Below are 27,045 nucleotides of genomic sequence, written 5' to 3'. Positions count from 1 at the left end.
GATTTACAGAAGCTAGGAACTCCGAAACCTCAGCCTAGGGAATAGCTGCAGTCAACATGATTAACTGGATAAAGGGGAGCTCTATGTAGTGCAATTGAGGATGTCAGTGTTTACTTACTAATTGAAATTGGAGAGACAGAATTAAAAGCCTATGATTAGTAAGGCAAGCCAGTATCTTTGAGGACTAGCTGCTATCTTTTCAAATGAATGTGCACAGGAACACTGGGTTGTCTTTCTTGGTGAGAAATTATCCTATTTCTTCTATATCATTTGTGTTAAAAAGCAAAAGGTGAAATATGAAGACAAGCCTGTTGAAGAAATTAGTCACTACTTTTTTCTTTCTAGGATTTTAAAACAGAAGTTAGATTGCATCTGTATTTGTTGAGTAGCTCAGTGGAAAGTACAAAAATACTTGCATTGGATTTTTGTTTGGTAGTAAATGTAAGCGTATTGGCAGGGTATTAACGAAGTATATCAGGTTAAGAATAAAGTGGAGGATTCACTAACAACGTCAGCCTGCCAGCTGTATTTCTCAGTTCTCCGTTTGTACATCTTCAGTGCTATTTTCAAATGTCACACCTTAATTTCCTCTCCTTTCATAGGGCAATGCTTAAGAGCAGATATCCCTGAAGTCCAATGTGAATTTCCTACTTGATATACTTAAATATTTTCCATGAATTTGAACCAGAAGCTGTTGAGCATCCGGTATCCATGCTACAGAGGACCTGAATGCTTGCTTGACAAGTTTGATAAGCCCAATGCTGTGGGAATAAATCCTTCTAATTTTTCATGGACTCTGAAAAATGTCTTTTACACTTTGTTCTCCTTTGAAATAATTTATTTCAATTTACTGAAGTAGACGTATGTAGCTTCTGAAATGCTCATACTTCATAGTGTGTAAAAAGACATGAGAATTTGATTATGGAAAAAGGGTCTCTTACAATATTTAAAATAGAAAAATTAGGCTTCTGATTTTGCATAATGCTCCTTTATTTTGAAGTGTAATGCTTTATGCATTCACCCTTGCAAACTGATTCTTATTTAGGAGATGAAAGATTGTGTAAAAAATAAAATTCTTATATATTTTAAACTGCCTGAGAATGTACTACCGCCTCCCAGAATTCAGTCCCAAACATGAAGCATTGATTAAAAAAAGGAATTAATATAATTTTAAATTGTTCAATGCTGAGCATGATCAGAACCCCAATCATTTTCGAATAAAAGTACCTATAAAAAATTGAAGCAGTTGAATAATTTTAAATTGCTTTATACTGTGCAAGCACAGAACCCCAATCACTTCCAGGCTGAAGCACTTACTTAAAAAAAAAAAAAAAAAAAAAATAAAAAAAAATGAAGTGCTCCAGTAAGTTTAAATTGCTATGTACAAGGAAAAGGGCTTTAAATTGTTGGATACTTGAAGTTTTTTCTTTAAGATTTCTTATTTTTATGTACAACTCAAACAGCTTTACTTTGACAAAATGCACCCAAAAATCTGATTGTATAAAGTTGTGAAAATTTAATTAACCCCTCTTACAAATAGTAACGGTAGGACAAATATCCTGGTGTAGGAATTCTCAGTACCTTCATTACTATGTGTAGCTCAAGACAAAATAAAATATAACCCTATACAGAAAATAGCTTAAATACTAGAATTAGTCTACCAAATCTGAATTACGTTAGACCTTTTTACCTAGCCATTCTAGACAGATGCAAAAGCCTTATGTACTTTCTGTCCAGGAATTTTAAACAAAGATGCGATTCTGACCTCTCTCAACTACTTCAGTGATAATATTCCTATGTAGATATAGGTTATAAAAGTAAAGTCCAAGGCAGAGATTCACATTTCTCACAACCTTTCACGTGTTTTATTGCTTGTGTTTGCCTGATGAATCTCACGTGTAACAGATGACAGAGCTGGTAAATACAGACAATTCTAGAATTAATAAATGTACTGAAAATGCTGCCTACAATGTTGAGTGGGGACGCTACAATGACATATTGAATTTCCTAACCACCGCAGAAACCTAACTTGATTTCAACTATGGATTTCCAAAGCAAATGTTAGTTTATTGTAGAGGTTTCATGATGGAGTTTGGGGGGTACAATCCCCCAACAACGTGTGTCCTTATGGCTCAGGACTGACAGCTGTCCCTTCACCTAAGGAAAAAAAAATAAATAAAAATCATCATGTTCTCTCATGGGTACAGATAATTTGTCCAGTATTTTCTGTGATGATTGTTTCTACAATCAACCAACAAAACCCCTGAAATATTTAACAGTTAACTTGCAATATTTCCCAGCAGCATCATTCCTTGATGGTGGAAAGAAAGGTCTACCGTAAAAAAAAAAAAAAAAAAAAAAAAAAAAAAAGTGTGTAATAGGGTGTTACTATGGCATTCTCTGGTGCTCATGAGATCTCATTCTCAATGTGTCAGGATTTTCTTTGGCTTCCTAATACATGTGTGGTCAATAGCTGTATCTCTTATATAAAAGATTTCTTTCAGCTTTTAAATGGCAAGCAGTTATAAGAGAGAGGGTTATAGACCAAGGTCTTGGTTTCATGTTATTTATGTTCTAATTAATTTACCAGACTAATTCCACCCACCCCCCGCTTTGGCTACTAAGTGTTGATCCTTAATAGTTATCATGTTCCTAGCATTAATGGGTTTTATTTCTTTGGAAAGGTCATTCTTGATGTAATGTCACTGTTAACACAAGGGAGCCTGTAAGCTTTAGAAATTTTGCTTTATTGTGATGTGCTCAAAAATGTTCAACTACTTGCCATCTTTCCTGTGGGACATGCTTTCTCTAAACTCAGAAGAGTTAGTACAAGTTCTTTTAAATTTTTGACTGTATTCTTGCAATTAATTAAAAATACTCCTCAAGTAGCAGCTGGCACTGCCAAAAAGACCTGGGTCTTTTTTTTTTTTTATCCTTTTCTGTTTATTTCTGTGACTGTAGGAGCCTGAAAATTACTGCCTGCTGTAAATAAATGCACAGGCCTTTGACAGGTAAAATGAGCAGCGATACGACAACTTGGGTCATATCTGTTAAATTAATTAAAATATGTAGGGTAACTAGCCTACTAATAATAAGGTACAGTTAATGCTCTTTAGTAAAAGAAAGTAAAATCACTTGAAAACCAGCATTGAACAAGAAAATATAAAAGTGTGTAAATAACTTCAATAATCAGGTTTGGAATTGAATTCTAAGCTGAAAGAATGTTAAATTATGCTATAAATCCTCTACATCTATCCAAGAGTCCCTGTTAAAACAATGTAAAGATATACATATATTTAAATATATATGTACTATATAGGAATACGTATATATTACATATATTTTTCTGTAATTCACTCGAGTATATTTCTTCCCCTATTGTAGTTATTTCAAAGTTAATCAGGTTGAGTTTTTTTCATGGCGAACTATCTATTCACTACACCATCTTTTAAGGCTTTCCTCAATCCTGTGGGCAAAAGTTAGCATACAGGCGAGCAGTTTCTGGTTGTATTTTGTTTCATACTTTGCTGATCTCTAAAGTTCAGCTCCCTCTCCTATAGGCATTTGTTATGTGCATGTCGTAACTCATTTTGTATTCTTAGTTACCTAAAAAGAGATTTCTTAGACTTTACATCCCGAAATTATTTATGTCCCTAAACTTTATCAACTGGAGTAGAAACGGGCATGCACCTCTTTATTTCCTAGAACTGGTAAACAGGACAAGGAGAAGTAGTACTGTATGCCACCGCGTATCGCTTACAAGGGTTTTTGGTCTGGTTTTCTGAGATTGTATAAGCCTTATTCTCTTATTGCTTAACCATGTTTTTCATGACTCCCTCTCTATAACGCTTGAAACCACTGGGCAGTTTCAGCTATAGTTGGTAGGCTGAGCTGTTAAGTGTCAAGTTGATAGGAGTTTCATGAAAATGGGAAGTTGGAGTGAAGATAGAGAATGGATTGACGTCCCCACTGAAAGAAAGATGGAGGCGATTAACATGCTTACTAAAAAAGAATCCACCCATGAGCTTCATTTTTTAAACAGAAACTAATAGGAAGCCAGTCTTCAGAACTACTTATTTTAATACTATCATACTGCTATTGCTCAGGATGATTTGTGGTAAAGAAAAAATAACCACGTGATGTGCAGATAACTTTGTGGGGAAAAAAATAAAAAAAAAATTGGCTATAGCTTGTTCTACAGAATATATTGTCCTCTTCCCATTGAAGTCAAATAAAAGCATGTCAAAATCAATAGACAGGTTTGTATCAGGCTTCTTGCCTTGTAGCAGCTTCTCAATTTTTACTACGAGCCTTTGGATGTTAGGCTTGGGTTTTCTCCAATACCCTTGCTTGAATCAAGGGATTTGCTTGAAAGTATTAATTTTAAAAATCTTGCGTTTGTGACTGTGTAGGAGAAGGTCAGAAAACGTTCAACAAATGTTTTCTTGAAGTTGAAAAACAGACACTTTCACTTTTCCTGGTACTTTTATGAGTTCTGGGGCTTGGTTCCTGGTTTTGTAATGTTCCAAGATGATAGTACTGTGTATGTGTTTAATACTCAAAACCACGCTATTCTTTAAAAGATTGTTTTTCAGCAAGCTCATTTTTGGTTTTAGCTTACCAGTGCAAAAGACAGATGTTCAATGTTACACTAAGTTCAGTTTTGTGGTGCAGTAATAATTGCTTTCTTCTATTACTTGTGGATTAGAAAGAAAACGATGGATGGGAGGTTGCACCTTTTTTGATAATGATCACACTGTTGGGAAATTAAACATATATCATATTCCTTATAGTTTCCAGCCATTCTATCCAAAACCCACTATCTGCTGTAAGAAATATGATTTTAATTTTTTCTCTAATGGCTTTTGCCACATCAGGGTTTTCCTGTGTGGAATAATGACTTTGCCCCATGCAACTGCATGTGATGGGTTATAAATATGTTTAACCAATTCTTAATTTATTTTCTTTGTTTACAAAGAGAGACCCATATTTTCATTCATCTAAGTGTTTCATGAAGTCATTACTGCTGGAAAATAGGATCAACCTGTTTAGTTCATTAGGTGATAAATAAATAAAATGTTTGGTATAAGCAGATCTTTGAACAGGTTATTGTTGTAATGCAGTTTAGGTTTCGGTAATTCCGTACCGTGCAGTATAACTAGATCAGAACTCTGACTTTCAATGTTTCTTCTTTATGCCTCTTTCACTGGTACAGGAGTGCTATTGAATGGCTCATTTGCATTATTCTGTGCCCTGTAAAATGAATTTATTGTGCAGCTTTTCTAAATAGGCTAACCCATGGTGTATGGGTTTCAGCAAAATATCATTACTTTTTTCATAACACCTAAAAATAAACAAAGAAATAACCTTGGAGCCCAACCCATCCTTTTGTCTGAGGAGTCGTATTTGTTAAATGGTGTTATTAATCATGATGGGTAGGTATTTACTTGTTAAATAGTTGAGTAATTTAAAATATTACTTACTTTGAGCACAAGGAACAGGTTTTGGCCTCTGTTATTAATCATTACAATCCTTAATGAACTGGTATGATAGCTATTGCCTGGATTATGAAAATCTGAACAATGTTCAGATATGCCGACATAGATGAAACAGTAAGTTGATCGGCACTCTGAGCCATATGGGTACGGGCCATCTCGAGCGTGGAAGCCATCCCCTATCGGCAAATCCTGAGTCTCAGCTAATAAGCTCTACTGAGAGGGAAGGTTAAGCTTGGGCTCTGTGCTGTAAGATGCCTGCCACTTGTGAGCAGAGTCAGCTCCCATCTGGTCAGAAAGGGCATAGATTTAGCAATGCACGAGGGTTTGCATCTGTGTTTGTATTTCATAAAGATTAATCCTCATTCTCCTTGCAAAAGCCGCTTAATGCTGTTGTAGCTAAATGGAGGCAGTAGCTCTGTCGATGTCAAATTTTTCAGCTCTTTGTGCATTAGTTAATTTCAGAATAATTGTGATCCATCAGTATCACAAGACTTTAAAATGGAAAAGTGGAGTTTTAGGAAGGAATAAGCGACGTATTTCTGGCTTAAGGAAACACTACTATCATTTAACAGACCCTGGAGAACACGTATCTGGAATTCTTTGTGTATTTTGCACACGTGCAAACTTAAGCAGGCACAATGAAAGGTTACTGCAATGATCAAAGGAATGTATTCTTATAGGAGGAGATTGAAAGAGCTTGGGTTGTCTAGCCTAACAAATTGAAGAGTTACAGAGGAGAAAGGTTAATTAAGTTATGAGACAAGGCTTGTACGAGAATAAATGGCTGTAAATTGACCATGAACAAATGTATTCCGGAAGCTACGAAATGACCATTGGAATAAGGGTCTAGAATTGTGGAATACAGGACGAATTATTTGTGATTGGGATCAAGTGATCTGGCCAGGAGACACTGTGTGTTGTCCCTGCTTGTGACAGCAGAGGTTGTTCCTTCCAGGAGTCTATGAGGCTCTTCTGGGTTCCCCAGTCAAGGAACTCTAAGCTACCTCGAGTTCTGATGCGTGGAAGATTTGTTAGTAAGAGTTTCTTAAAAACCCCTTAATTTTAGGGTGCAGTTTTATGGCAGCATAACCAGATTAAGGGCAGACTGTGGTGGTCTCGCACCCGACCATGTTTTTCCAGCTACGCTATTTTGTGGGTGCTGGCTTTTGCAGAGCTACCTGGTAACTTGCTTCAGGGAGCAGATGTGACTGGAAGAAGAGCAGAAAAAGGTGACTGGCTTCCAGGCAGGTCAGCACTTGGGGAGAGAGGAATTGTCACAACTCTGGCTTCAAATAGGGTGCTGCGGAAGTGTTCCAATACTTTCTAGCACACTTCTCATATTATCCTTCTTGACCCTAAACTGTTTGGACTCCGGAGTTGCTTTGGGCTCTGAAGAGACCCCGGGGTCATATCTTAACTAACTGATAGTGCCTCTTCCTAGAGGTTTTGAATTTCAGAAGGAAAGCAGCTGTCTGTTGGGACACCAGTGCTGGCAAATTGCTTCTTGAATAACTTAACAAGATTTCCAGTGTCATGGAAGATGCACAATTTTTACTGAATATGTGATAAAAATCTTATAATAAACATACATTCACAAGGAAAGTGCTCATAAAAAGAAAGTTCCTGTGCTAGATAGTCTCACAAAAGAGTTTGTCATATTTTTTTCTGGTTAATGGATGCCTACCGCAGTCAGACTGCTTAGTGACAGGAGAACTGAATTCATTTGAGCCAATAAAGTCATTCTAATTTGCATTTTCATAGCCCACCCTTCACTACTCCAAGTGTGACTTTCACTTTTAGGACAGAGCTATGCGGTAAATGGATATGTAGGCCCTTTAAAAGAATATTTATCATCCTTGAAGAATCTTAGTGCCAAATCTTAATAGCGTTTCTTACAAAAATGACTTGAATTCACTATCAGATTTAGAGGTAGAGCTGTAGAGATTGTGAATACTCTTTTTTTTTGAAGCTCTTTCCTGATAAAAAGAAGAAAGGTTAAAGTCTAAAACAGTGAAAGCTTTCCCTCCAAATTGGAAATATTGAATAAAAAAATTCCCCAAATTGTAGTGCTCGAGAAATCAAATTAATGCAAAAGAACTGTGTGTTTTGTTTAATTTAGTCACTTTCAGAGATAAATAATTCAGCACACCTTTATGCAGTGTTAAAATACCTTTGTTAATTATGCCAATCAGAGGGTAAGTTATTCAGGCTTTTGAGGTGTTTTTTTTTTTTTCTGCTCCAATTGATGTTAAAAAATACAGAAGACAAGGAGAGCTTCATGTCCAGTCTGTATGAGATTTGATGAAACAATTGCCTTAGGACCCGCTGACACTCTAATTGGAGTCTGCATAATGCAGAATCAGAACCTTACTTAAAGCAGTGTTCTCTTTATTCCGTGTAAGTATCCCTCTGTTAATTTCATTTAAATAACTCCTTCATTTAAATCCCGAGTAAAAAACCATAAAATCAATGAATAGTTCTTACTGACCTAGTGAAGGCAGGATTTCATCATCTCTCTGCAAATCGTTGTGACTGTGTGCTGCTTATTACTTGTTATTCTTCTCTGATGGCTTCCTCCCTATCCATTTTTGTGGGTTTGGTGTTGCAGCACCTGAAGATAGGATTTTAAGATTCAAAGATCTTGATCTGCATGATAAAAATATTTTGTCATGTGCAATTTAATTCAGTGATGGCAGTTCTCATTATTCTGATTACTTTTATTTCCTCTCGGTTCTCAGCTTTTAGGATCTCACTGTATTTTATATGAAAATCTGAAGTTTTCATATGCAAAAAGCAAATTTCTAGTCCTCGTGCTTCCAGAAAAAAAGCTCAGAAGCATAAATTTTCAATACTCACTTCCAAGTAAATGCATCGAATAAAAAAAGAAACCCCAAAACCATACTTGCAAAGAAACCCCACCAAAAACTCCAAACAAAAAAACCCACCCAACCAAGACCTAATTTCTTAGGCAGTGACTCAAACTTTTGAACTTTTGGGTTTATTACTATTATTAAAAAATGACTGTGATCTCTACTTTAGCTCTTTTTTGTGGGATTTTATGTTGGTTTGCATTTCAAATTACTCTCCTGATGTCAAAGGTACAATGTGGTCCTACAGGATACTGCCCTGTGAAATGAGATTTGTTTGCATTTATTGTGTGGAAAATTCATGCCTGGGCAGATGGTTTTCACAGGTGTCCGCGTTTACATCTCTATTTAATAAAGCCTTGCACAAGGATGAACTTCACACCGTAAGAATGTGTGCGAAATGCAATTAATATTCTGAAGCTTGCATTTTTGTGATAGAAAGCTGATCTCTTACAGGTAGGGCTAATGAAGATACGAGAGTGTTTACGGTAAAAGGTGAGAAAATTAATTTCCAGAGTGAGGATGTAGCCAATCAAACCTGAATGGAGTTGTTTCATGTGCTGAAACTGGGCAAGTCAAAAAGGACATAAAGATTTTGAAATTCTGTGCAAGGTCATTTCAGAGACTAATTTTCAGTCTCCAGCAGAGGAGGGAGAACGCTGGCTTTTGAGATGTGGTAATACCCAAAGGTACTTGAACATCAGGGACCTTATTAATTTCCTCTGCAGTGTGGTATAAAATTGCCATCCTCTTTTGCTTTCCGATCCATGTTCTATGTGAGCAGCTTTCAGTGCAAATGTTGAGGCCAGTTAAGGTCACCAGTGTGTGTGTGTGCTGTTTTATTAACTACAAAAAAAATGGTGTTTCATAGGCTTGATACCTCATCAGAAGTGTAGTTCTAGCCCAGCGACCAAACTTGCACAGGAGTTACCTGAACTAGTGACATGTCCTTACAGTGACTGGTAATAAATTCAGAAAGACAAATTGTCAGGATATTAAAAATGAATCTTCATTCTGCACATTTCTGAAAAGTGGTGGGTTATGAAAAACTTTTGATTCTGCTTGTCAGTGAATATAGGATCTTTAGGTGTGAGTAGTCACGACCCCCTGGTTTGCTTTTCAGTCTTCTACCCCTTCAGATTTTCATGAGCAAAAGATGTTTACTGCATAATTGTCATATTCTCTCAAGAGTACGGCTTTTTTAGTGGTGGGTGAAGGATCCTTTGTACTAATTGCCCAGTACTCACTACTTGTATGTTCTGAATTCTACATATATGACACTTAAACATTATTTTCTGTGTAGTTAGCTGCGCTCTTTCTTTAGACAGCTATCAGCCTACAAACCCTTTTATTATATTCAAAAATACGAAATCTACGTGGTGCTTAAATTCAGAATGCATTCTGCTTTGAACAAGATTCTCTTTGCCTTCAACACAAATCTGCTGGGCTTATTTTTTCAAGGTATTTTTAAAGACCTTTTTTCCCCCAAAGTGAAGAACCCCAACAGAAATTATTTTAATGAGATAGACATCTAGTTCAACAGAAGAAGTTTCTTTGTGAGAAAAACAAATTAAAAGAATAATTGTGCTTTTAAAAGATAATTAATTAAAAACGGTCGGTGTGGTGACAAATTTAACATCTTGTCTGACATGTTGAGAAGAAGAAAGTGCCTGGAATTGCACAAGTAGAATAAAATGTTCCATTTCACAGCAAGGCCAAGCCTGAGCCTTGTAATTATTTCAAAGGGAGTAAAGGTCATTTTCTATTTGCTACATCTGTATTATGTGAGGCTTCTGCACCAGGCTTACAGAAGCTAACGCATGACCTATTTAGATTGCCCAGATTTCAAAGTCAACTTACACTGTCACAAATGTGATAAAGTAGACATATTCCCTTCTCTAAGTACTGACATAGATGATGTCCAAAGCAGGCTTTTTATTTATAGCTCTGTAAGACAAGAGTTTTCAACTTCTAAGATGCCAGTAGCTGGGATATCAGAACATGATTTGCCTCTTACTTGCTTGTTAATCCTTTAGGGGAAGAGTTGTTTGTAGTTAAATTTCAGCATATATTGCTTGGGTTCTCTTCCTGATGTGGATTCTTTATATAACTTGGCTTCAATTGTTGCTTGCTTCTTGAGATGGGAAGAATTTTCCTTCTGCTGTGATTGCGTTTCTATGTATATTCATTCAGTAACACCATGAGTCAGAAAGGTACTTTAAAAATGCACCTGTGCACAGAGAAAATATTTGCAGAAAATGCATGTCTATCTTTCTGTGAATGTGGCCATTTAAATGCATATCAGGCTTTTTATTTTAATAATCGGTTATTAAGTTTTATGCACAACTTTGAGGGCAGGCTCTGAGCATGTCAGTTTGTGTTTGCAGTTGTCTAACACTGGAAGATCGAAGCGGGCACATCCAATTCTCCACCCCTCTAGAGTCCAGAATCTCCAATAAAATCAAGATATCAGTGTCAACAATTGAATGAGGGATTGGGCACTGTCTTTTTAGGCCTTGGTAAGAAAGGCAGCAGTTATGTGGTTATATAGAAGTGAATGATAGTCAAGTGTATTGCACCTTGCTTGGTGTATTACTTTAAGTCTTTCTCTTCTGTCTTGGTTAATCCTTCAAAGGGACAAACAGAGCAGGTCAGGATGGAAGGCAAAGGCGTCCATCTGCTGCATTTGACTACCACCAGCTTAATTGTCGTGAAATATTCTGGCTGTTTCTCACAGTCTGCTAGCACTTCTAGCCAAGCTTTTATAGCGAATGTCAGTGCCATGAAACAAATGATCCAGCAGTTGGTTTCAATAAGAAGATCAAATGCAGACCAGGTGGGGTATTGCTGCCTTTGGTTTTTATAAATGGGATCACATAAAATTTAGAGCGAGTGTGAAGTGCATGAAGGGAGAGAGCAGATAAAGTATTGCTCTGATTTAGCGAATGCACTATGAGTGGTGGTTAAGAGGGAAACATGCAGATGTTATAATTCTGCAGGATGTCTCTCTAGGATCAGGATCAGCATACTGGGATGATAATGTGGTGGAGGTAGAACTGAGAAATGTGTGAGATGCTGCTGTTGGGCTGGGGAAGTGAGAGTGCAGTTTGTCACCTGAGCTGGTGAAGGAGAAAGGAGCCTTCAGCACTCATCTGTGTGGCATAAGGGGAGACATCGTCCTCACTTTACAGCTCAACAGCTTTATTGGCAAAATTGTAAGCATGTGTTGAGGATGTCTTTAGTAAATAGACCTGTTTATGCAGGGACACTTGAGTTTTAGAGTGAACGTCATTCAGAACCACTGTGTATGTTTGACCGTTTTCTTCCTGGTCACTACGTGTGCCTTCTCTCCTCAATTTTTCTTCGGCTGTCCAACAAGCAGCAGGCTGGCCATAACAACTTTGAGATCAGAGCACTGTGTACACCAGCTGAAAGTCAGGTTTTGAAAAACACCTTTGGAGGTTCTGAAGCATAAAGTATGTCTGAAAATGTGGCTACACATCTATCGGTTGAAAAATACAGATTTTGCTTTTCCTGCTCTTCAACTTGCTGCTTTTTGCCTCTCTCTTTAGCCTTTTAAACTTTTTAGTAATATCTTTCTTGATGCCTCTTTCCTGGAAGTTCTTACCCCTGTGGTCTCATTTAAAAGCTGCTGAGAAAAATAGCCTTTCAGGTTGCTGTCTCTATTCAGACAGAGAGTCTGAGATTAGCGTTGTACCTATTTCCAATCAATTGATTTTGCTTTTAAACTTCCTCCTTTGCTCAGGCATTCCTGTGGTGATGGGCACCTTTGGTGACCACATGCTAACGGTGTCACAAACTGTCTTCAACTTTAACCTTCAGATCCACCTCCACTATGATGCTCACATGTAATTTTCAGTCTTTCCTTGGTGTAAACAAGCTTTTGATTACAGAGAAAGTGGACTAACCGTGGCTCAGAGGGGGGCGGGGGAGAAGGCAACAGTTTATATTTGTTAGCAAAGAAATTCTTTTATAAAAAGAAACTTCTCTGATGTGAAACTTCACCCTTGAATAAAGAATTCCTTCTGTAAACTGGTGATCAACTTTCTGAAACTAGGTTTGCAGACCCTAATTTATCAATTATTTAAATCAACTTAAAAATGCTTCATTTAAGCATATATCTAAGCCTAGCTGTATTCACCTGTGATTTTAGTAACAACATTATATCCCATGTTCTCACGAAGACCAGTAATATGCTTTATTGATGATCTGGATTGGACTTAACCTTGAAAGCTACTGTTTTGTAACTTCCATACCAGCCCACATATATAAAAGCTCACATAAAAATTGTTTAGCAAGACTGGAAGGGGAAGTGTGATATGATGGATATTTTATGTTATGAGCATGGAGCCCAATGTTTTGTTTTATGAGCACTGAGCCTAAAACCCAGTATCATTCTCAGAAGCTAACATGATGGATGAACGGTTGGATGTTAAAAGTCTGTTTCCTTTTTTTTTTTTTTCCTCAGGTTCTGCTGCTTGCATGTGCAGAAGATTTAGAATGCGTCCCTGGATTTCGGCAAAAGGTTTTTTATATTGAACAGCCATTCAAATTCACAGAGGACCAGCCAGTTCTGAAACGTATGTTACTTTCATATATAACTATTGTGCAAAAATCAGAATAGCTTATGTATCCATATTGTTCCTGACATTTATTAGGAAGCTTTTTTTTGTACATAGGAATTTGACCACTGCCGTGATTCTGTCTAGGCTCCCCTGCATTAATCCTATATCTCCACAGACTTCACTCTGTTCCATATGTCATAGATGGCAAAATACTATATATAATTATCCAGGACAATATTGTGAAAACTTAGATCCACTTCTTAAAGTAGATTTACTCTGAATTCTTATAGTCTTTCCTATAATCTTGGAAATCAGGGCTTGCTTATCAAGACTTCACTGTTTCTTTACATGAAATTCAGAGGAGGCTGGATGAAGCAAATTGTTACTACGTGTGTCGTACAACTGGGATATTCAGTAATATTTCCAATGACCAGGTGTCACATTATAAAATCCAATCTGGCATGGTATACTCAAAGCATTAAACTAAAGGAGGTTTAACTATCTTTCATTCCTGACGTCAGTTCATTCACATACTTCTGTGAGTAAGCGTTACAACTTGTTCACTCAGTTCTGGGGCTCTGGGATTTCAAGACCGTCAAACTGAGGCAGTACCTTCTCCAATGGTCAATGGTTTTGAAGACTTAAAGATGCTAAGTGCTGCTATTTTCATAACATCTAAACACGCCAGTATTTTTACATGTGATACGTATTATTATTATTATTAGATTCTTTGTCATGCTTGGTTGCTTGCTGTTGAACTGGGAATTCTTCGAGGTACGCAGTGTGAGACAGCAGTGCTTGGCATCTACATACAGTATCTAGATCCTACAATGTGATATATAGCGATAGTTTAGTCAAACCAAGAAATGCAAAGCAATATTACTCATTAAATGCTCACATTTCCCGTCTCAATTCCCTCCAGATATCGCTACTACATATTGATGTATTTTCACTGTTATGCATGTTTGGACAAAGGTGTAATATCTGTGCACGCTTGCTTCTAAAATGGCACTAACTCTTCAAAATGAAATGTCAGAATTAGTTGCTGGAGTCTATTGAAATTACTCTTAAACTTAAGTCATGCAGCTTTTTGCTGGTTTAACCAGTTAAAAACCTTTAAGATAACACTTATAGTTTAAGCATTTTGGTAAGTTACTTTGTCTGAGTTGCATTTTCAGAGGAAATTTAGATCATAAGTAGTAATATTATTCACAGAGATGTGAGATTATTCAGTTTAGAAAAGAGATTTCAAACTTCTAACTTCTTTTGACAATTTTAAGTTGTTCTTTTAAAGAACTGATGAACATATCATTCCTACATGGTTAAAAGTAGAAATTAATAGAATATAGGAAGAGTACTAGATTTAATAAGCATGCAAAGTTGAAGATCTATGCAAGTAAAAACAATATTAACAAGTTAGTGTTAACCTGAATAAAAATAACCATTGTTGTATTCTTTGGCTGCTTCTGAACTTTGAGGCTGTAGCGTGTCTGGCCAGATCTCCTGCTGATTTGTGCTTGTCCTCCCAAATACCTGAAGGCCAAGTTGGATTAAGCCAAAGTTGACTGGGCTGCTCTCTGGTGACCCAGCAAACCGCACCAGTGTGAAACCAGCACAATAATTAAGACACCATCATTAATGCAAGGAGGAGATTTAGAAATGCCTGGAAACAATCTTCGGAATTAAATTATTTTAATAAGCAGTCACTAAATTGGCTTAATATGTAATGTTCGACAAAGGCAGACTGTCAATGCATGATTCTAGTTAATTCAATCACTCGTAAACAGTATGTCCTTCATGCAGCAGCATTAAACCTCTGCACAGTTTCTTCATTTCAGCTGTCAACAGAATTGATATTTTTAATTGTGTGTTTGAATACACTTTGCATGCTCTTGCATCTTTTTATACCCATTACCCAAGAGCAGTGTAATTTAGCAGTTGCATTGCAATGTGAGGCTTACCAGGGCTATGTAAATTAATAGAGCGAATATGCAAAGCAGGCCTATAGCAGTGATTGCTTTTGTAGTCCTCGATAAGCCAAGGAGCTCCTTAATTCTTTTCTGAAGTGCAATAAAACAGGTTTTTTCTTCTTTTTTTATTTTTCAATTTAAACAAGGACCTACTGTACATTTCATTGCTAGTATCTCCCTTGTAATTAAATATAGGTTATGACTTGTTCTTATGTATTTATTACTTCTACATATGGCAGTGTTAATTATATTTTACATTTACTGCCGGGAAGAAGGAAAAGAAGCCCAAACTGAGGGTGCAGTATTTTATCTTCTTATTCTGGTTTGTACCAATTCTATGCAAAGCCTACTTATAAGTTAGTCATAACATTTAGATGAGTCCAGTTGTGTTTGCATACTCTTCTTCCTGTTAGCCTCACTTAATTCTGTTGCTATTTCTTAGCTTTTTTTCCTCATTGTGCTCAAGCTGAACTGCCTTTTATTTTTTTCTTTCTGATTTACCATTGCATCTCACTTAATAGCAACCTCCAGAGTTGGACAATCTTATTTTCTGAATTTTGTCATTTATTTTTCCTAATTTTGACCTCCACCCCCACCCCCCCCCCCCATCAGACCCTTTTATCTCCTTATAATTTGTGTTTTCTATGACCACAAACAAAATCAGGCGTTGCTCTCCTGCTTCTGGTCCCTTGATGTAGTGGGAAAGGATACATAGAGTCACTTTCTGGAAATTTTAGAGGGTCTGTCCACATAATTATTGTTCTAACAAGCAATTGTGTTACTAGAATTTTTCCTTATAGCTTTTTTTTTTAGTTTAGACCTAGGACCATTTTCTGCAATCAAATAGAGATCATCATAAAGATTGCTGCGTTCTTGATAAGGTGATAATTGACAGCATTTAATTTCAGGTTTTACACCTTTCTGAAACGTTTGTGGCCATGCAGTGCTTCCCCATCAGCAGGCTTGTCTTTGGGAAGGCTGACGGGTCACTCATAGTGACAACGCTTCCTCATGCCAGGCTGATAGAAAGTTCCTAATCAGACTCATCAAACGTGGAAATGTAATTGCGTTACATTAATCATGTTTATACTTAACATACATGAGTCTTGGCTTTTGGGGATATTTTTAATTGACAATGAATCAAATAGTGCACTTGAAAAATTGAGGCAATTAACATAAAGGCGTTAGGTGATGTGTTGTGCATACTAAACTGGGGAATACATTGCCAGTGATTTAAATGTCAAAACAAAGGAAGTTTTGACCCTTACTTGAAAAGCTTTAATTTGGATGTTAATTGATGGCTGACCTCTTCTGTCTCTTACGTGATAGATTGCATGTTTCAGAGCTTGGGCTGCTTCAAGATCAGGCTTTGTCTGTCTGTGTTTGGGTACTCTTTTAGTCTGTGGATTTTAACAAAGACTTTTCTATTCAACCATATTGAGAATCTTTGTTTACCCATATGATGGGAAATATATTAGTCTGCTTATTAATGCTTAAAGGCAGTTTTTCTGTTGTTTAGCAAAGCTGTAACCTCCAACAAGATATCCTTTGTTCAAACTGAATAATGCTTGTAGAAAGATCAGAGAACACCACTTCTACGATTACAGTATCGCGTGTGTACATGGATCACAGCGCCAGCCGTGCTCGCACCAAAACACTTCCTATTGTTTCTCAGATGATGCCATGTGAGACTTGTGATCTATCCCATCCACTCTTCCCGCTTCCGATGCCGTTTGACTGTACAGATGGCCTCTTTCTGTGACTGTTTCAGGCTATCGATATTACTGCTGTTACTCTTGTTTACTGATCCGTACGGCGTGTGTTATCACACACGCACTTGATTCATCTCCTCCTGCTTCACTTTTTCTGCGGATTGTATAGAGCTCATGGGGCAGCCTACTTCAATATATAGTAATATGCCAAATCCTCTACAGCGTTTTCACATGAGGTTTATAGGCCAACATTAACTCTTCGTGCTGAATATTGCAGGTTTTAGGTAATTGGAACTACAGGTAGTAGTTGTAGCTTGCAAAAGAACGTGTTCTACTGAGGTAAGATTTTTGGTTTAGCAATTTCTTGCAGGGAAAACTGTCTAGACTTTGGAGTAATAGCTAGATAACTATAGATTTTTCACCTATTCGGGTGTACGGATCTATACAGGTGTACATACCCTTGTTGAAACAGTTGTGGCTATTCAAAATGAAGAAGTCTTTAATACGTTTTGAATTCTACAGTCATCTTAAAACTATTCTCATTTCACATAGATCACTTGCTATGTTAAGAAATGTACTTTAGAAAATGTTGAAAAATGACTAGGTTTCTGTGCTGGGCATGTGGTAGCAGGTTCTATAGAAATGTGTCTGTCAACATTTTTATCCAGATAGCAGAATGCTTTTTATACTCTAAACTAATGGTAATGTGCACATACCCATGTATAGAATTTGAATACCAGAGCTTCAGTTTTGACACTTAAATACGTGATGAAGGCCAGGCGTCCAGGACTCTGTTAGGCCACGTGGACAGAAATATTAAGATTTGAAGCCAGATGGTAGGGATATCTCTTAATCGCACTGTTCCATGTAAATGGCTGTGGGAAGCCAAACTCACGTTACCAAAATTCCAGGAAATATTTGAGGGTATGCAAAATGGTTGCAAAATTATGGAAGTAATATTTGAAGTGGGAGATTGGGAACTTTACAGCATGTTCATGGAGGCAAAGTGAGGAGGATCTTCAAAGGGAAGATCCTTTAGCACTTAAATACCTGAGGCATGGCTTTCTAATTGAAGTTTGGTGCTTAATTCTCACGCAGAGGGAGAAAGCTGTCTGCGTGTGTATTGCAAATATGGACTGTGACTAAATAATATAAAGCATCTCAGATGTGTCTCTGAATAAATGTATGCAGATTGATATTGCAACATAACAGAATATCATATCCCCTGTTAAACTGCTTTTGCACACGATTAAAGCAAAATAAAACAGGAAAAAATGGTGTTGAGTGCCAGGTGGTCAGATGGTTGCCTTCCAAACAATGCATGTCAGCTTATTAGCAGGACCTGAGGGGAAATGAGTTTAAAATAGACTGTTTGATTATTTTTTTTTAATGCATATACATTTAATTAAACTAGTTCTTGAAAAGTCTTGATGTTTTGAAAAACATTAGACTGAACAATGCAAAAGAACTATTTAGCCTCTGAAAAACATCTTCAGGGCTAAGTCAAAATCTCTCAGGAATGTGTTCAGTGCCTGTAAAGTAATGGGGGGAAAGCCATATGTGTCTGTGAAATGTCCTCTTGACATTTTAAATCCAAGGTGGGGGAAATTCAGAGCTAAACTCAGTGTTTTGTCTCTTCTGTTGAGAAAAACCATGCAACCCTGGTTTAAAAAAAAAAAAAGTGTGTGAGGATCTTTGCAGTGACAGTAAATGGTCTGTTAATGTGTTGGTCTTGATTTAGGGACGTAAAAGTAGCAGATTACTTGGTTTGAGATTTAATTTGCTTCTGGAGACTCTTAAAAAAAAAAAAAAAAAAAAAAAAAAAAAAAAAAAAAAAAAAAAAAAAAAACAAACAAACCAAAACCAAACATGTAGGCTTTGGTTGGCTGAAGCATGCCAGCCGTTCTTCTAATAGTCTACATCAATGACCGACTGCTCAGTATTAGCAGGCTGGGTCTCTCGCTCAGTGCAGTGCAAACCTTGTATTAATCATGTCCCCAGCTGCTTCAATGGAAGACTTCTCTGTTCGTTTCCAGTTGGCAATTCCAAAACAAAAATCAGATTAACTAAGGGATTACTCCCAAACTGATTAACAATGCAAGCTAAGAGGCAGCCTTATTCTCTGCAGGTGTTTAAACATGTTGGAAGGCCAAAATCTGTCTTTTAGGAAAATACAGTAGCTTAGCTTTGGATAAATTCAGCAAGCAAATAGTCTGACGCTAATTGCTTATGGTTGACAAAATTTATCAGGGTCATCTTCCTGAGGAAATGAAGGGTAGGGGCATGTGAGTTCTGGTTACAGTTTAGAGCTGGGGTCATGCTGAAGAGGCTACAGCACCAGCCCAGCTTTGTCAGGAGGAAGCTGTTGTTCATATCTGACAAACAGACGCAACGCAAATTGCTACATGCTGAGACATTAATGCATTTCTGTGGCACATAGATTTGTATTTTCCCAGACCGCGTTTCTGACAGAACTTTTAATTTGAGGATCTTAGGAAAGCACCATCCAAAAGAATCATGGCTAGCTAACCTTTTCCATTACATTTCAAAGTGCAGTGTGGACATTTAGCAAGAATTAATGGGAGCATGTGAGGTTAAATCTCCCTTTAAACATAGAATCTCATTTAAGTTAATGATATCTTAAAGCATGTGAGTATTCTTGAAAATAATTGTAGATGTAGTTCATAATTAATTCTTAGCTTTTAGGATTTCTCTCTACTAATCCAAATCAAATTATAACTTTTCTAATGTAATTATGCTCATGCTTCAACTTGCAGTTTTTCTTTCCCTTTGCGTGTTTAAAGCAGTCTTTCCTGGACAGAGCAATCTGTCTGTCCGCATCAGCTATTGTCTGCTTTAATGGCCACGTCTCCTTCTTAACATAGCTTTCTTGTGGCATCTGATCTCTCGGTCTGGCTTTGAGAATAAGTAACACTGGCAGTAAACTCATGAAGCCTTTCAGAAATTTATTAGATGGAGTGCTTTTTTTCTAGCCTGGAGGCTAGGGTTCTTGACTTTGTCTTATGTCTCTGTTCAGCTTATCCACCCAAACTCTTTCCTCTAGAGTAGGGAAAGGAAAAAGTAACTTTTTATGGATTGATCCTGAAAACCCTAGTCATTTTGAAATGACTTTGTACATATTTGTATGCCTTGTACCTACTGCTTCTTCTTGGGCAGACAAGTGAAGCTGTAGATAGTAGAGTAAGTGCATGACATGTTCTGTGATGTGAATAACAACTAAAATGTTTGTGTTCTGGGTTTGGTTTTGTTTTTTGGTTTTTTTTTTTTTTTAATCCCTGAAAAAATACCAACCCTGGTGAGTGGTAGAATTTGCTGAAATAAGAAATTGTCTAAAGAAAGCCTACCTGAAAGGGATTATCTTTAACAAAAATCTGAAATTCCTTTACCAAAGAACTCTTTTTAAACCAGGTGAAAAATAAAATTGGGAGCCCTGGGAAGGCCTAAAAGATGATTCCTATAGGGATCTGGGATGTTGCTGTTTTAGATAGGAGCTCCACTTTCAGTACTAGCTTTGATTTTTCTTTCTTTAAAAGAAAAAAAACCAAACCAAAATCATCAGTGCAACCTTCTCTCTGTCCTGGCTGTGGAGAGAACTGAAGCAGAACCGAGGGTGCTTTAAAGAATGCAGCAACATGGAGTCAATTCTGGAGCCGCTTACATGCAGCTGATAGCAAAAGAGAAATTCAACACTGAAGTTGTAGCCAGCATTGGTATTTCTGATACTTTTGAAATGCTTGCTAGCAAGTACCAGAGCTTAAATGCTGGCTAGACTGAAGTAAGTGGTAATCTGATTGATGCATGGGACCATTCTGCGGCCAGGGATTCCAGTTTATTTTACTGAAGGGCAAATTGCAAATCTCTTGCATCCCTTATCAACAGTGGTGTGAACGCTTTGGCTAGACCTAGGTTTATGTATTAACTGAGTTGTCCTGTCTCACAGTTTTTGCCAAAATACTGAAAAGCAGGTTGGAGAAAATGGCTGCTTTTTTAAATTTTATTTATATTATATTCTATAACTAGAATATATTTTTATTCTCTACTAACCATACTAATAAGAAACACTGCTTGTATAAATGCATTCAGACACATGGGTTTTGTTTACCTTCTTTTGTGTGGCAGTGAACTAGCAGCAACAGAAAATGTGCTCTGGTTTTCTAGAAAACCAAATTGCCTGGTTACAAGTAAGACTCCTGCAGACTTTTTTTTAGATGGAATTTTAATTACAGTGCCAGCTCTCAACACCTACAATAAAACAGTACGGAGAACACTATAATTTGACCTTTATGAAACATTAACACCAACCTATACGAAAATATAACTTCAACTTTTTAAAGAATAAATACGGTGGGAGGCTGAATTCAAGAAATTATGAAAATAAAGTGTGCATGTAGTATTTTTACTTTTCAAAAAAAACATAAAAATATGCTAGGGTGGACACCAAAGCGACATTGGAGTGTTTGGTTCCCTGTAGCCATCTTCTGGTCCTCATACAAAAATGCTGCACAGTTGGCAGAAGAATCTTTTGATGGTTTTACCATGCCTTGGGGAAAGCGGTCCTGCTGCGAGGCTTAGAATAAAGGATACTGCACAAGCAATACGCGAAATGTTGATGTATGAAAAACAGAACCTGTTTCTTCCCCCAGAAGAGTCAATTCAGGAAACTTCAGGTGCGCACTCATTCCCTGGATCTCTTCTTGTCACTCTTCTGCCTCTTCTCCCTCGCTGTGTTCCATGGGGGGCATAATTATTCCCGACAGTCAGCTGTTGTGAATTGCACCCCGGGCCAAGTGCTCCTTTCCCCTGCTGAGAGTCACAAAAGAATGAGGTGGGGCTGAGGAGGAGGAACAGAGCAGGACAGTTTATACCTGAGTTGAATGGGAATGTCAATGCAATGGCACTGTTGGAACATGGAATGGTAACAGTACGGGCTCCCAGCTGTATGCAGCACCATAAATGGTTACAAATACGAACATGTTTTGGGTTAATCCTGGTTAAAATAGTCCCCGAGTCATGGTGTGGGAGCTCAAAGTATTTTGTAGTTCTTCCGTCATGGAAAAAGAGGGTCAAGAGTGTGCTCCAGGTCTTCAATTTTCTTCAGTATCATTCAAAACATAGTTTAATCAATTTTACCCTTTCTTTTTTTTTTGTGAAACTGAATTGAAGTTGTAAATATAAGGATACTTTAAACAAATTGTTTTTATGTCCCATAATAAAAGTAAAATTTGAAGATGTTTGAATGCCAAGGTTATAAGTTGCTTTTATGTGACCTAAACTATTTTTGTTTTCATTGCTTATCTCACATTTATTTTGCTGTTTGTTTGACAGGTGAAGCATTAACTGCCCAGATCTATCATTCTTTCCTTGTACTTCTGATACTACGTTTCAGAACACATTACATTATGGATAGCTGCTGTTAGTAAGATGCACCCATTTCTTTGATGCATAATGCTATATGCCAGATATACGGGGGAAGAGGAGTAAGAGCATATATGGCTTTCTGGGAAAGAAACATTTTAGTACTCAAACTTTCACCAACCTAATGGTTCACAGGCCCATTTAAGGTTAAAAGTTGTGTTGAAGAGCTGTCACACTTGGCGTGGTGTGTCCGTATTGCTGTGGGGAACAGTGTGATTCCAGGAGTTGCTCTATTTGCGTTCAAGGAGAGGTTTCCTCTGCCTGTCTCAGTGCTTGAGGAAGGAGGGGATGAAATATTTGCAGCAGAGCGGCTCCTCTTTTTCGGCGTGCAATGCTCAGCCCCAGCCCTGGTGACCAGAGGGTTTCCTTAGACCTGAAGGCCAGGCAGGCCTGAGAGAAGCATAAGGGAGTTTCTTTAATTCCTCTGTATGAGTTTGCGTTCAAACATGATGCTGGACTTAAACATATACAGAAGGTCAGGAGGCAGCTAGTAAATATTGCGGCCAGGGAGCTTCTCAGGGATTCAGTGGGGCTGAAGGAAGGGCCATGAACTCAGTTGCCTAAGAGTAAGTGTTTGGCTCTCTAGTTACTATAGCTTTGGAGTGTTTTGGGTTTTTTTTTACATTTTTTTTTTTTTGTTTAATCTTGACTCTTCTAGGCAAAAGTGGCACTCAGCCTGGCTTGTATTTGTGGAAAAGCAACTCAAGTGTGACACGGAAGAAAATAGGAAATAGTGATTTTTACAATATTTTTCTAGAGAAATGAAAACACTACTGTGGAAGTTATACAGTATAATTTGCATCATTTACACTTTTATAAAGTTAGGTTTCTGACACAGGAAATAGTCTAAAATTACTACAAAGATGATTGGGGGACTGGAACACCTCTCTTATGAGGAAAGGCTGAGGGATTTGGGTCTCTTCAGTCTGGAAAAAAGACGGCTGAGGGGTGACCTTATCAACGCTTATAAATACTTAAAGGGTGGGTGTCAGGAGGATGGGGCCAGGCTCTTTTCAGTGGTGCCCGGGGACAGGACAAGAGGCAATGGGCACAAACTTGAACATAGGAAGTTCCACCTAAACATGAGGAGGAACTTCTTTACTCTGAGGGTGGCAGAGCACTGGAACAGGCTGCCCAGAGAGGTGGTGGAGTCTCCAACTCTGGAGACATTCAAAACCCGCCTGGACATGTTCCTGTGTAACCTGCTCTAGGTGACCCTGCTCTGGCAGGGGGGTTGGACTAGATGATCTCCAGAGGTCCCTTCCAACCCTATGATTCTATGATTAACTTAACGGAGCCGATCAGTTCACTGTTCTGATTAATAAGAAAATGCAGTGCTCCAAATGTTCTGTAAGATTTGGTGTTCCTTCTGAGAAATGTCAGATCTTATGCAGGTAGGCAGAAGCTTTTTGGCATAATAGAATAGCGGCTTCTGTCGACTGTAAATCAAAATAAGAAACTTTATTAAAAATGATATTATTACTTCTGGCACTTTTATTCTTTGTGACACTGTCTTTAATAGCTTCTCCAATAAAGTTAGAAGAAACTGAAATATAGAAGCTTTATCACTTATATAATAAATCTATTAATCTTAATGCTTTGGGAAATATTAGGCATTGACGACTTACTACTGTTTTTATAAGCCAGCATCACTTCCCAGAATTGTATGAGACTAACTACAGTTAGCACTGATAATTAATTGAAATGAAACGTACGACGAATGAGTGCTGGGTCTGTTTGACTTAACTCTTTCCGGCACCTTAGCTGTGCTTTAGATCCTGATTTAGCAAGGTATTTAAGCAGCAACTTAATTTAAGTTCCTTCCACACTCTCTATAGAGAAATTTGACTTTACTTCAGTGTACCATATGCCTAAATTCTTTTAGCTTCAGCACAAGTTTTTGCTTACGCAAAATGTTTGCCCTTTGGAAAAGGCTTGGCAATGGCAGAACTGTAAGGTGACCGTTAGCTATGCAGCCGTGCAAAAGAAAGGGCATATAAGTTTCCTAGCACGTGCGTGTTTTGTGCTGGAGCAGGTGATTTGGAGTGATTATGCTCAGAACCACAAATACAGCAAGAAGTTCAGCTTCCACAGATGAGTGCTCTTTCTGCTGAAGTTTGGTTTTCCTGCAAAATTCTGTGCCAAAACTCGCATTCTTCCTTGCCGCAAGTGGTACTGGATTTTAGGTAACTGGGCAAACAAATCTAGACTGGTATTTTCTTAATGCTCTTTTAATGACTTCTTAAATGTAATGGATGGGATGAGCACTGAAATTGGGTGACGGCTGGTGCCACAGCCCCGCTGCCTCCAGTATGTGGGCGAGAGCCTCAGGAAGTCGGGCTGCTGGCAGGGCTCCTGCCGAGGAATGAGCAGCCGCTGCCTTGGGCTGGGGGAGAACAGCCCTTGCTAGAACAGCTGGCGCTGCCCCCACGAGAACTGACAGATTTAAAAGTTTAATAAGGATATAAATATTCGTTAAGTAAGATCAAAGGCCGGGCTTAACGTGACCAGATTGGAAATGGTAGGTCATAGGTAAAGGTCATGTAGTTGTTCTCTGTCTGTCTTTACTATTTACACTGGTCTCTTATGCAGGTCTATAATACAGTCTTTGCCCCAGAGCTGGGGGTTTAGAAAACCCAGTAGCAGCCCCTGATTTCAGTTTGTCCTCTGTGGAAGTATCGGCATGAGTTTAATACAGTATTGCCAGCTTAGCAATGGTGGGAGAGAGCCAGTGAGAGCGCTGGTTTCACTCAGGATGAAATCTTGAGTGCTTACTTCCATCAAGAGAAGGGAAATAGTTGCGCCCACAAAGATCGATTAAAGAGCCTATTTAGACCAAAAGAGCCCTAGGAGGTCCACAGGCATTGTGGGCTTTGCACGGCCTGTGGGCAGGAGCCTGATGGAATGGGCAGGTGTGAGATGCAGAGAGTGGGATGGCTGCAGGTGGGACTCCGCTGGGCAGTTTGGGTAGGGCTGTCCAGAAGCAAGAATGGCACCTCCTGCCTTTCTAGGTTGTTTAAAAAAAGAAACAACCACCCCCAATCAACCAAAACCCCGCCAAAACAAACAAAAAACCCCAATGGAAACTACTAGAGCCCTCAAAGCAAAATTCAGGCAAATACAGCATACTAGACGGCAAACCTCTGCTTCTCCCTGTCCTCTCATCTCTCTGTGACAGTCTTCAAGATCTTATGTGCCACACAATGTTTTCTCATCAAGGCTTTCCTGCAGAGCTTTTACTTGAATCTACATGTGCCATACACCCAGGAGAGTGAAATCTTTTAGCGGCGCGTGTGTGCCCTCACTTCACCCTTCTGTTGCCTCTTCCTTCTGTTGAAACTGTTATACTTTAAAGGGATTAATTACATAAGGATCAAATGAGTGACTCCATAGCCTGGTAGTTTGCCCATTTCCACAGCAGCAAAGTTATTGTTTCAGTCTGTGCTCACCTGAGTGCTTATACTTTTTAATCCTTTTTTTTTTTAAAAAAAAAAAAAGAGAAGTATTAGTGATTTAAAACTAAGTATTTTTATAGGTATTTTAATAAGTATTCATGGAGCTGGAACTGGAACCTGCTGGTGATGTGTGCGTGAGAATATTTGGATATAATGATTTCAAAGTATATAGAAACATTTAAACATCAGGTTCAGCAGGAAGCAGAGGAACAAGTGCCTCATTCTCTGGATTTTCAAGCCACGTGTGAGAGTATCATCCCTCTGATTTGCCTTTTTTCCTGCAATGATTAATTGGATACAACTGAAATGGCCCCAAAAAAATGAGCTGACGCCGCTTGCTGGTTAGGAGAGTTTTCTAAAATGTAGAGGAGATAGTACAGGCTCCAGTAGCTTCGAGCAAGCAGAGCAGCTGAACTGGAGCCTTCCAGATCCTGGTGGAATGCTGGAGCTACTGGGTACATGAAAAACATCGTGGCTCTTCCTCCTCCACTTTTATTCATTTTGGCAAGAAAAGGATTTTTCTTTTGAGTTTGATCCTGGTGGAACCCGTTTTGTCAACACCTTCTGCTTGGCAGCTGAACCAAAAATAAATTATTTGCACAGCTCTAATGGTGTCAGTAAATTGATTTCCGTAGAACAAGACTGCATTTCCTCTCTGCAATGCTCTAAAGTGATCGTTATTAATGATAAATGACAATAGAAATTTTGCAGAGAAATTAATAACTTAGATGTTGCTATGAAATGAGAAAAACAACATGGATGCCCTTGAAGGATCCTGAACACCTCTTCCTTTGCGCATCATCTCCTCCTTGTTCATTAATAAATTATAGGAAAGGCATACTCTGATTTATTTGCCATCTGGCTCACTCTATTAAGAGCAGTGTTATCAAAAGCAAAGGAGATTATCTGGCTGTGTTACCTGGGCCTGCCATCTTGCATGCCAGCAGGACACGTGAGTCGTTGGTATTTCACTTGTTTTTTTCAGAACAAAACTTAAGACCTTAACTTGAAGTTATAACGGTTGATTTCCACGCTTGAATTAGTAAGCTTGTACTTCCTCAGCTGCATTTATTTCAGAGTTTTCAGATGGGAAAACGGTGGAGAAATCTTCCCTTCAAAGAAGGGAATGAAACTAGGATGAACAAATTATCTTTAAAGAAGACTTTTTGAATAGCAGTATCTCATTTGCTTCTAATAAATTGACCTGATCTTAAGGCTCCTTTCATGCCATGCTGAAACTAGCAACGGCGTTTGCCAGTTCTACTGTCAAAACTGAACTCTGCAAAGTCTGACGTTCAGTAACGTGTGCAAATCGTGGTCTGTGTACTTTCCTCCCAATTTTGTGCTAAAAAAAGTCTAATTGGTAGGATTACAGGAACTGAAACAAAATGGGGGAAAACATACTTCTTCCCACCCCCAAGAAAGACAGAAATATAATTGACTATTTTGATTTGAAGCTTCCAAGGTTTTGGTAGAAAACTCCTGTGGTACACTCATGAAATCTTACCGGAATTATAAAAG

At 38.1% G+C, this 27,045-nt stretch overlaps 1 protein-coding gene across 5 annotated transcripts in view; it reads left to right on the top strand.

The window, feature by feature from the left end:
• Positions 1 to 27,045, top strand: part of CDH13 (cadherin 13) — a 508,761-nt gene that overhangs the window by 85,094 nt on the left and 396,622 nt on the right. For 3 of the 5 annotated variants that reach the window (XM_074582826.1, XM_074582825.1, XM_074582823.1), the window contains exon 2: positions 12,855 to 12,966. Coding sequence is in view for 4 of the 5 variants with exons in the window: in XM_074582825.1 (XP_074438926.1) it covers positions 12,855 to 12,966 (112 nt within the window). In the remaining variant the exon portion in view is untranslated. Of the gene's footprint in view, positions 1 to 12,646; positions 12,967 to 27,045 lie in introns of those variants that run through there. The other 2 variants (XM_074582822.1, XM_074582824.1) reach the window with 2 other exon arrangements.

The sequence above is a fragment of the Larus michahellis genome, chromosome 4, assembly GCF_964199755.1.
Source record: "Larus michahellis chromosome 4, bLarMic1.1, whole genome shotgun sequence".
In the NCBI taxonomy this organism is placed as follows: domain Eukaryota; kingdom Metazoa; phylum Chordata; class Aves; order Charadriiformes; family Laridae; genus Larus; species Larus michahellis.
Note: the sequence above shows the minus strand (reverse complement) of the source record. Positions and strands in the feature narration are given on the sequence as shown.